The sequence below is a fragment of the Cebus imitator genome, unplaced genomic scaffold (assembly GCF_001604975.1).
Source record: "Cebus imitator isolate Cc_AM_T3 unplaced genomic scaffold, Cebus_imitator-1.0 Scaffold157, whole genome shotgun sequence".
NCBI lineage: Eukaryota > Metazoa > Chordata > Mammalia > Primates > Cebidae > Cebus > Cebus imitator.
Genome location: NW_016107472.1, coordinates 148,692 through 160,721, shown reverse-complemented (window position 1 = coordinate 160,721; position 12,030 = coordinate 148,692). Strand labels below are relative to the sequence as shown.

Here is a 12,030-nt window from a genome sequence, read left to right as displayed (position 1 = left end):
GAAAGAGGAGGGCATTGTGCTAGGGCAGATGATGGGAAGGCAGAGAGAACAGGAGAGTCAGGTAGCAATAGTGCTTCTGAAAAATCTCCTGATAACAGCATTCATTGTCCTTTTCACAGCTCAGGAGAAGCCCTGGTTAAAATGAGGGGGAAAAATCAGTAGAATAAGTGGGTTCTGAGCTCCCAGAGCAAGAGGTTGGTATTCAAAATTGGGGGTCTGTACCCATTAGGATGGCTTTTACTTGAACTTTGTGAGCTACAGGCAGAACCCTTTGCATCTTCTAACCTAAGCAGTATCTTTCTTACTCTTTTTTTTTCACTTGTCAGTCATGGCAGAGTAAGTGTCAGAGCTGGTCCATGAGAAGAAGGTGATGAGGAGGCATTGAAAAATTGAGAAAAATGTATACTTTTACCATGCCCAACACCCTTGGCAAGCAGTAAAGGACACCACCTCCCCCTCAATTTCTTCCCTTGCTGTTTGGTTTCTGTGCCTCTAGTGCTCAGTGCCTGCTTTCCTAGGAAATTCTCTGTGCTCTGTGCTGACATTTTATCCATATACCAATTCTTGCCTTTTGCATATATATTTGAGAGAGTAGGCTATACCCTAAACTCTGAATTACATAGCTGCAATATAATCACTGGTTTTATTGATTATCTGAAATTTTTTTTTTAAATTCAGGATTGGTTTCTGTATGCCATCCACATCATTTTGCAGTTGGTTTCATTTATCCTTGGTTCCTTCGTGATGAATGGAACAGTTTAATTTTTCTTAAAATGACCACATACTCTGTACTAAATGCTTTATCTCTTCAATTTTGAAAACACCTTCATAAGACAGGTACTTACTATATTATACTCAAGTTATAGATAAGGAAACTGAGGCTTATAGAGGTTACATTACATGCCCAAGCCACTCAGCCAAGGAAATAGAATTCATATCTGACTCCTACATCTATATAGCCCCAAAATGGATCATTTTAAAGTGAAGGAACTTATATGACCTTCCCCTTGATGTTATAATTCAAGTATCCACTTTTTACTTTGTGTCCCCTTCTGACAAATCAGGCTTGCCATTCCTGACCATAGGCTTAAACCTGAAAAGCCATCTCTTACCATTTATCTTCACTTTTCCCTTCTTTACTTGGAGAGCAACAATCAACAGATCTCATCCGTTTTATGTGTATAATGTCTAAAACCATTTTGGGATTGCTGTAAGTAATATGCAAGAAAATAGTGGGAAAAAAATGTTTATTGAAACACAATAATTCATTCCTGCTGGGTAGTCACCCATTTCACATTTATACATACACAATGAAAGTTGTGAGCACCTCACTAATCTGAAAATATACCCCATTTAGTAAGACAGTTCCTGAAATACCTACACTCCACCATCACAGCACCTGAATAATTATAGAGAGTACCTTCCTTTAAGGAGCTCCCAAGTGCTTTGCAAACATTTCTCCTTATTAAGTAACATACCATTGTTCCGTGGCAGAGACGGAAACAGGATACTTTGTCTTATTTAAAATGTGGGACTGTGAATATGTTCAGTGACTAAGCAGGTTGCCTTCGGGTCATTCACTGACAAAGCCAGGATTAGAGTCTTCAGGAGCTGTGGTCCACCATGGGCTGAGGACCACTAAATCCACAAAGGACCATGTGGCAAGCGCCTGGTTCAACTCTTCACATACGGAAGGTGAAACAAACCCAGAGAGATGAAAACACTTAAAAAGCCCAGGGTCACATGGGTAATTAATGGTAGAACCAATACTACATGCATGCCTATATATGCTATGGAGAGAAACATGACAACCGTGAAGAATCAATTTATAGACAGATTAGGAGAGTGTGAAAATAAAAAGGCTTCATCAGTGACCTTGCCTCAAGGAAGAACACGCAAACAGCAGAGCATTTTAACATAGGTGAAGTTTCAACTTCCTAGCAGCCAAAATACCATCTGGAAGGTACGCATCCCATGAAAGGTGACAGGCGAACACGTTTTAAATGACAGTTGGCCAGCCTATCATAGCCTCTATAAATTTTCTGAAAGCATGAGGATACAAAGACCAGCGGACTTCCAGGCCTGTTTACAGCTGATAGAAATGTTTCAGTTAAAAACATGCATGACTGTCTCTCTTAGGGAATCTCTTACTTCAAAAAAAATGTACCAATATAAACACTATGCATAGACTGAGGTCTTCAGCAAATTGAGATTATTAGCAATGAGGCATCTCTAACTTTTCCTGTTTTAATCTGAAAGTAAAATTCTTCTCTTCTAACCCTGTGATCTTATGCATCATACTGTCTGGTCAGTATGCTTCAAAGCCTATCTGTTTATGTTTGAAAACACGACAAAAAAGAATCTTCCTGATGAGAGAAAGTTTCATAAAATGGATCATGAGCATACAACACTTAATACCAACCCTGCCACATAGTAAGCACTCAATGCATGGTGATTGTTTTTATTGCTGCTATTACCATAACACATCGGAGCTCTTCTATCTGATAATGGGAAAAATGGAAAAACAGTCAAGGCATATATTTTAAATGGAAGTTAGCTCAAATTTTAAAAGATTTCTTACCCTGATGCATAGTTCAGTTGTTGAAATATTACCCTAAGGAGTTTCAGAGGCTTTGGGTTTTAGTTTGGATCATGGAAGAATATGTGGAAGAAGGACTTTTTTCTCGAGGTGAGTACCTACACTGGGCGGTCAGGAAGGAGATGGTAGAGATGGACCAAACACTTTAATGCAGTTCATCTCACCTGCCAGAAGCAGAGCTGAGAACAAACAACACAAACAAAACAAGTCTTTAAGTAATTATCTAAAGAGATGTCACAGGCCCATGGACTTTAAGAATACCTCATGTGGTCATTCAGTGACTGGGTATTGTTACTTACCTCACTGTTTGTAACAAACTTGATCATTTGGTTTCTAAGCCAAGCCAAAGCACTAAACTGAGGAGAAAGAAGGGCTTCTGCCAGCAGGCTGAGAACAAAGGAGGAGGCAGGAAAACTGTTTTAAAAACTGACACAAGAGTTCAAAAACCATATGGAAGCATTTAATGGGGGTGGGAGGTAGCCTTGTAATAAGAACACCATGCATGTATTCCCACACTGCTCTCGGTGGTCTGCAAAGTGATTTCATATGTATTTTATGTCAACACCAGCACAGTGAGGTAAGTAAGACTGTATACCTCAGAGGCATTTGGTGATTTGTCAGAATGGTGTGTAGTGTGTTGGTGCCCAGATTTGAACAGGACCATTTGAGTCTGATGTCATCATGTTGCCCACACTCTACTCAGCCTCCACACCTGCTGAAGCCACTCTCCAGCTCAGTACAGTCAATAGAGAACAGGCAATTAACCCTTAAGTTACCTGTTAGGAAGATTTATGTCCAAAGTAGACAAACTCGAAAGTATAGCTCTTCAGAATGACTTATTCCTATGTTGGCAAATATTTTCCAAACTCACCATCAATACATAGGTGTATTTATTAGACAGACTACTAGAAGTGGGAACTTTCCCCAAGGAATCAAGCTATATGACCAATGTTCTTGGTTATCAAGAATTCTAGAGCGCCCCATGTCTCCAAAGATCTTTCTTCTCTCTTATTTCTTACATTGGTTTGATAATGTTAATGGGAAACACTAAATCCCCAAATCAGATCACTGAAAGTGGCCCCCTTTGAAAGTAGCCCTCCCTTTTCCACAGAATGACCTTTGAAGACTTTTAGTGGGGAATATCTGGTAGCTTTCCAAGAGATCCATTTCATGGCATAGGGAAATGGAAACCAAAACTGTCTTGGCATCACCATAAAGCAAAATTTCCCTGCACACAAGAGGCTAGGAGGGCCTGGATTTTTCCAATCAAGGATGATCCATTAAGGGATCAGATTTTATTTGTTTAATTTTTTTGTTTTTCTTTTTTGTTGTCTTGTTTTTCTGTCCTTCATCCTCCGTCCCTTGCTATGTCTCGCTCTGTCCTGCTTGCTGTCTCTTCCTACGTCAACAGGTGAGAAGCCCCACCAATGCAGCATCTGTTGGCGCTCCTTCTCCTTAAAGGATTACCTTATCAAGCACATGGTGACACACACAGGAGTGCGGGCATACCAGTGTAGTATCTGCAACAAGCGCTTCACCCAGAAGAGCTCCCTCAACGTGCACATGCGACTCCACCGGGGAGAGAAGTCCTACGAGTGCTACATCTGCAAAAAGAAGTTCTCTCACAAGACCCTCCTGGAGCGACACGTGGCCCTGCACAGTGCCAGCAATGGGACCCCTCCTGCGGGCACACCCCCAGGTGCCCGCGCTGGCCCCCCAGGCGTGGTGGCCTGCACGGAGGGGACGACTTACGTCTGCTCCGTCTGTCCAGCAAAGTTTGACCAAATCGAGCAGTTCAACGACCACATGAGGATGCATGTGTCTGACGGATAAGTAGTATCTTTCTCTCTTTCTTATGAACAAAAGAAAACAACAACAAAAAACAAACAAAAAAGCTATGGCACTAGAATTTAAGAAATGTTTTGGTTTCATTTTTACTTTCTGTTTTTGTTTTTGTTTCGTTTCATTTTGTACTACATGAAGAACTGTTTTTTGCCTGCTGGTACATTACATTTCTGGAGGCTTGGGTGAATAATAGTTTTCCCAGTCTCCCTCGGATGGTGGCCTTAAGGCCTGGTAGTGCTTCAAGAGGTCCACTGGTTGGATCTCTAGCTACTGGCCTCTAAATACAACCCTTCTTTACAAAAAAAAATCTTTTAAAAAAAAGTAAAAAAAAAAAAAAAAAAATAAAAAAAAAAAAAAAAAAAAAAAAAAAAAATCCACATGTGAAGAGCACTACAAAAAATATATAACAAAATCTAAAAGGCCTACTGTCTTTAAGTACACCGCTTGCAGTGTTTCAGTGGACATTTTCACAATTCTGGCCGCTTGGACTTCACAGTAACCAGTTAAAACTGTGGAATATCACTTCTGGTTGAAAATCCAGAGGAAAGGCCCTGCTGTTTTCCGCCTACCACGTTGTCTGATTTCATAAAAGGGCTGTGGGGGTGGGAAGGGCAGTGGGTTCAGTGGTGTGGGAAAGAAAGACGAATGGCAGGCTTCTCCCCCAGATTCTGCCCGGGTCCACACACCCTGGCCCACCTTCTCCATATCCCCCCTTGCAGCAGAAGCCAGGAAGACTTGGACAAGCAACAAGCAACAGTGGCTATCGTATTTATTCAGTGTCTTCGCTGAGCCACAGCCTCAGCACAATCAAGAGGGACTTTCATGAAAGGCAGGAATGCAGATAAAACAAAGATATCAGAAATTTGCACCTATGTTTTTAGGTACAAGAGAAGGATTATTTCCAACAATCTTTGCAAAAAATAAGTGTCAAGATATATTCTTGTGGAAGAGAAAAAGAAAGAGAAATGGAGGGTGGGGGGAACAATAAAAAGTTCTTGAGGCTTTTTTAATTCAAAATTTTATAGAGGGGCAAAAGTGACGTTTACCAGATAGAATGCTGATTTTTTTAATATATTTACAACAGTATTTGTGTAAAAAAAAAAACAAAAAAAGTGAAATTGTTAAAGGTAATTTTTTTTCATCTTGGTTTTGCATACACTGCCACCAATTCCTTCTCTTTTATTTCACACACATATATATTTTTTGGTAAGTCAAGACTGTTAAGGTTAGCGATACTGCTTCCAGATAGAAAGAATAAAAGGCAACTAAAGTTATATTTGAAAGAGAGGAAGGATATTTTCTTCATATTTTTTTTAATTTTTCTTAATTTTTATTATTTTAAGTATTGCCTGGGTTGATGAGGGCCTCTGTGGCCAGCCCATCCCTGCTGTAATTTGAATTGCTGCTTTGTATTTTGATATGTAGTTCTTTGACTTTAGCAAGCTTAAGTTGTCCCACCGAATAATTTTTTCAACTGATTCATCTAGAATTCTTTTCTTTTTCATGGAAGAGACTGTATCTTTCAGAAAGAGATTGCTTGCTTCTCCAAAATTTCATTGAGATCTTACAATTCTAGAATTTCTATTGATTTACTTTTTTTCCTTGGTGAAACACTAGTAGTCTAGAAGTCTTGATAAATGGGGTCTTTTCTTTTGTGATCAGCCAGGAAGAGGAGTTCACAAAACTCTGCCATAGCTCCTCACCCTTCCCAACTACAAAGAGCGTCATTATGAGAAGCCTGTTACAGATCAAGATGCATTGATGCCAAAATCACTTTTTTTCTTTCAAATATCACCTTCTGACTGTTTCCACCATGGTTAAGAGGGCTAAATCAGATGATCATTCTTTAGATGACTAATTAACCCTTGCTTCTTGGAAAGGTTTTAGGGAAATTAACAAAAAGTTCCCAGATGCCAACATCCACCATTCAAAAGACCACCAATCTATTGCATCATACCAGATGCCACTCTCTCTCCCTAGTTGGGATTTCTCTCCTCGGTCCTGATGAAGGTGTTATAATAGAGATATTTTCTTTATAGACAGTGTCCTGAAGGCATTCCAGCTCAAATATAGGAATTCTTAAACCTAGCTAAAACTCCCAAAGTGATTTCATTTCTGGGCATATTTTAACACACTTAGGGGAAAGCAAATCTTTAAACAAAGCAAAACACCAAACTACAGTTTTAAAAAGAAGAAAGGAGAGAGTATTTTAGTTTCAAAATTACATTGCATTTTAATTTAATTTTCCTTCTAATTTTCCTGTCAGCATTTTATTTACAAAAACTGTGCAGCAAACGAGAGAAAATCTTCCAACACAAACAACTCTGTAATGACTAAATTGGTTTTATTCATATATTTTAGACATTTGGTTAACTTGGATCTTTTTCATAAGTTCGTTGTGATGCTTAGTAAGGTTAGTGTAACTGAAGTGTTTGTGAGTTTGATTTGGTCCCACAGTGCTGAATTAAGTGGGTATTTTGCTACAAGTTTTAATGTAAACTTGGGTAGTTAAATGACTATTGAGTATAACCTATCATGATTTCTAAGAGGAGTCCTACCAATAACCATGTGTCCAAAACGGACCTGTTTTAACAGTTAGTGAGGAACAGCTTCCAAAATAAAGTAAGTTCGTTTTTCTATTGCTAATTTTGCTTTTCAAAATAGCAGTGTTGTAAGACTAATATTTCCAATTACCACCAATAGAGGGAGCATTAGTTAATTAACTGTGTCATGGAATTGTTTTGATATTTTGGAAAACAAGTGATTCCACCCATAAAATAAAAAGAGAAGATTGACCTTAAGAAAAAAAACTCTTAAAGCTAGAAGGCAATGACATGAAATCACTCAATACATGTTACAAATGAAAGAAGGCCAAAAGCCACTTTAAAATATTTTTAACTGTTTAACAGTAGTGGATTTGAAAGTGTCTTTGTTCAAATTTAGCGAAGTAGGAAGAATTTTCATTAATACCTCCAGAAAAGTTGATCTTAGGTGCCATTATGGGCCACATGTAGCTATCTGTTTCTCAAATCTGAGGGAGACCCATTTGCCTTAATGCTGATTAGCCATGTAAAATGCTAAGCAATTGGGTTAGAATCCACCTTTTCTTTTGATAGAACAAAAGATAAAGAAAAAGCTGCAGGTGACTTGAAACCCTAAGGATTCTGTCATCCTTTCCCTGTAAAGGAAGTGTCTCTTAAAAAAAAAAAAAAAAGAGTAGGAGGATCCCTAAAGAATTCTTAACAAGGTGATATAATCATTGTAGTCCATGACAAAATGGACCAGTCAGGTTTGCATAGCAGTGGACATATTCCTACTGCATATTTATCCTTCCCAAACATGTCACATTCTAAAATAGCTGACAGATCATTTTGTGGAGAAAGGAGGAAGCTGGATTGGAGTGGGAGATCTAATCTAGAGGAGCCAAAAGGTAGTTGTTTATTGCCATATTCCTGGCCTGTCAAATGGCCACTTTCTAAACTGACCCACATTTTAGGAAGTAAACCAGTCTGGACCTGTTTCAAAAGGATAGAGATGCTTTTAGATTGTCAATTCTCACTTTCAAATTAAACAATCACAAATATCTTTGGAAATAGGGAAAGATATTTTGCTTCAGAATCAGAGAATTAGTGTGGATCTTTTTAATGTTTTGGGTTTTTTTTGTTTCATGTCCTACAGTCATCTTACGTTTAGACCTTCATGCTAGGATGATATCAGTGCTAAAAAAATTTCTTTTCAATAGCAAGAAAAAAGATAGATAAGATAAAAGCAGCTGTTACAGATTTAAGACTTCTTAGGATGAGTACGAGGAAGAACTAGTTAGAAAGGACATTTTTGAGCAATTTATAATTTTAAAATGGAATTTGCCAAACAAGGGAAAGGAGAAAAAGTCAAAGGAGAAATTTTTTTTCTCAAGATTTTTAGATACAATTTATTAAAAAATATTATTTTCTAGCATTAAAAACATTGGTATTATCTCAGCATCGTGGGCAATTTTTTCTTATTAAATGCCAATATTTGTACAACAAAGGCCCCCAAATGTGTGAAATGTAATCTTAAAAAAAAGTAATAATTGGAACACATGGATCTGATACAACTCTACACATGGGGAAAATCTGAGAAATAAGCTAAGCAGAAAAAAAAAAATCTGAAATGAAAATCTCTGTATCAAAATGGTTTCCTGTATATTTTAACTGAGCGGTAAACTTTAGCTCCTAGTAACAGTTTTATAGCCTGTTCTCTTCCCAGATTCCTAATGCTTTGACTCTATTTGTGCCATGATTAAGTGTGCTGGATAATTTCCTGCTCATATTCTAGCTCCTAGTCATCTTAGAAGTCATAGTAGCTCTTGGCCTTGAAAGACTTGGGTTTGCTTTGTTTAAAAGTCCTAGGAGTTTTATTTTGTATCACCAAAATATTCTATAAGGTCTCCAGATACTCTTTTTCAACCCATGAACAGTAAGAATTTGTGAATTCTGATAATGAAAAGAGAAAAGTTTTCCTCCAGGTATGTTTGTTTCACATTCAGTCCTAAAGCCTTGAGTTACGTGTACTTCCCTCACACAAGCACACCAGCAGTCTATGCTCTGCCCATGCCCAAAACTCAATGGTTTTTCTCAGCACAGAAGTCAAAAATGAGATATGCCCCTGATAAAACCCCTTCGATTCCTGAGAAAGCATAATAAAGGCTTATATCGCTTCCTTGTTGAAGCTCCTTCATAATACTCCCAACACCCGTGACCCCTGCGAAAACAGGGCACAAGGTAGATCTGCCCAGGAGTCACAGGATAAACACCCATTCTGGAGCCTTCCTCTGTTGTTCTAGAAGATGTTATTTGATTAGTTGGGGCTGAGAGCAGGGGATATATGATTCTGCGGAAAAGGTATCAGATCATCAGATCAGGCCTGCCTCAGCTATAGCCAGTGTGCTGCTGCATCCAAAGGTAACAAAGGGAAGGTGCAACGTAAGAGCAGACACAACCTGAGATGCCCCTGAGATTTAGGAGAACAGGATGGTGCCCTTTCTGTTGTGACCTGACTCTTAAAAGAAATCTTCTAAAGGAATTCTTTAATTTGGTAATGAGTTGAAGTCCAGGGTAATGGAAGCTCTAGGGCAGAGAACAAAAGAATTGCAAAAATGTATTCAGCACCAAACAATGCTAAACCAAGAAACATCCAATCACAAAAGTAGGAAGTTTGGCAAGAAGTAGTTAGAGAAATCTCTGAGTTTTTCCATGGGTAGGGTCGACAGACTCTCTTTTGAGTGATTTCTGGCTCTGAGAAACCTCTTTACTCACTAGAAAAGAACTGTATTTAAATGGCCAATTTTTTTCCTCAGAAAAAGAAATTAAAAACAAAAAAAAAGAAAAATAGGACACTGAAGACAGAACCATGTGACTTGGTGACAAACAAAAGGAAGGGTGCACTAGAATTTCAATAGGCTCCCTAATTCCACAGAAAAAGCAAAGCAACCCAATGCCTCCTGAACCTGCAGTGCATGAAGAGAGCACTTGAGCTGACCCAGCCACCAGGCTTTCTGGGGCTAGACATAACTTCCCACTGGAACAGCAGCAGCTCCTTTCCCCTCTTTGTGTTTTCATGAAGAAAACGGTTGTTCTCTTAGGTACCCAGGAAATAGATTACATAGGGCAAACTTTCCAAAGCTATCTCTACCCTGGTGCTCAGGCTGCATATAGAGGCAGAAAAGGGGCATAGAAGAGCTCTTGCTCTTGAGAGAGAATATTTTCATATTCCCAAGGGCTTTCTGTGGAGCGTTGCTATTTCTGATGCCACTTAAACCTTTACAAGAGAAAAGGCTGTGGTGACTCAGTGTTCCTGTAAACTCAGAATGTGAAAATTACTAATCCAAAGCATCATTTCTAGCACTGAGTATCAAGATGATCAGCCTGACCAAAATACTTCAAAGACTCTTCTAAGTCTCTGAAGATTTTTTTTCTCCTTCAACACTGAGTATAGCAGTCAGCAGTGTACATTAGCAGATCCCTGAGAATGATTATGGAATAGTAGGGCTTGTTTCCATGCTTTTTAGAGTGAAGAGGTAGAAAATGAGGGCTGCATAGTGTGGGTTCTTTTTCAGAACTATGTATTTTCTCCTCACTGAATGAGGAGTAAAAATGGCCTGGGTTGAAACAAGAAACATTATCTTTCCACAGCACTGACTAAAACACCTGCCATTCCAGTGGTTTCCTAAGGCCCCACCTGTTGCTCCATAAACTGTAGACTTTCAGACTGAAATCTAATCTTAAGTGACCTCAATTTAGGTGTTTTCACAAGAGGCTACTTATTGTATAGCATTATTGCCTTAAATCAGAAAGCCTTGGGAAGAGGACAAATGATACAGAAATGAGAAGGCTCTGAAGATACAGGCATTTCTTGCTGTTTAATAGTTACATTATCACAAAAGTAAGCCCTATGTGTGATTGAGGACTATGGAAATAGTGACTTCTTGGGGAGGCACCAAACTTGTCTAGAACTGGTACTCTCAGATAGTGGCTGCTATTTCCTATTCTATTTCAGTGACGTAGGTTGGGGCTGAATGTAAAATAGACATCATATTACTAAATAGAATCCTATAAAATGTAATCACAGGTGCCTGGGAATACTAGTTTTAAACGTTTCCTTAACAAGGAGAACAATCCCAGCAAAAAGCTTTCTTTCCCCATACAGTGTATATCTGTAAACTTTTTTCCCTCAGTTTTAGAGAGCATCTCTTTTATCTGGTGGTTCTTTGTTTAAATGCAAACTCATAAGTTTCAAGTCTTCAGTGAAAGATCATAATCTACAGATGATACTCTACAGAGAAAAATCTAGCCACAGTCTTGAGAGTCCAGGCTTCTGGAATGCTTAATGAGGGTATAAAAGTCCCTACTAACCCTTTTTCAAATTCAGAGATTTCTTTGGTTCAAAATGCCTCAATGAGATTTTGATACATCCAAGAGAAAGAAAGAGAAAACAAAAAACAACAACCACCTTGGGGCATCTGTTTCTACTAGTGTTGCAACAGTTGTTATGACCCAGCAAAATCATTGCAATTTATATGTAGATTCTAGTAATGAAAGAGTCCTAACCAATCCAGCATGTCACCGCTGCTGTCCAAAATGTCTATGACTGAGTGTACGTTATTTATATGTGTGCACACACAGTATGAGCTGCTCTCAGCACAAAACTGTTCCACATTCATGTTGCCCAGTGACAACAAGATAGATTTTTGAATTTCTGGTTAGGAGTCAAAGGTCTGACATATCGCACATGTCTGCTCTGCTTTGTCGCCTTAGTTGGATGCATCACTATGTGTGATGAGAAATTTAGGGCAATCTGAAGGAGTCCAACCATCAGTAATTTCTGTGTATCCCTTTCATGAGAAACTTGAATATGCTCATGTGGAGTAGAGTGCATTTAACAAACTCTGCAGTTCTGTTGGATTTATTGACATGTAAGTGCATGTGTGTGTTTGCGTGTATACTTATTGTCATCTGGGAGTGTGTGTGCCTCCCAAATGAAGCACACACAGGCAGAGGTCCTCGTGCATAGATACAGTTGCCTCTTTCCACCATTGTGCTAAAGAC

The 12,030-nt window shown here is 38.7% G+C and overlaps 1 protein-coding gene across 38 annotated transcripts in view; it reads left to right on the top strand.

Moving 5' to 3' along the window:
- ZBTB20 (zinc finger and BTB domain containing 20) overlaps positions 1-11,404 on the top strand; it is an 812,433-nt gene extending 801,029 nt beyond the window's left edge. For all 38 annotated transcript variants that reach the window (XM_037743875.1, XM_037743867.1, XM_037743869.1 and 35 more), the window contains one exon: positions 4,011-11,404. In XM_037743875.1, coding sequence (XP_037599803.1) covers positions 4,011-4,432 — 422 coding nt within the window. In that variant the 3' untranslated portion in view covers positions 4,433-11,404. The remainder of the gene's footprint in view (positions 1-4,010) is intronic.
- The last annotated feature ends 626 nt before the right edge of the window (positions 11,405-12,030 follow it).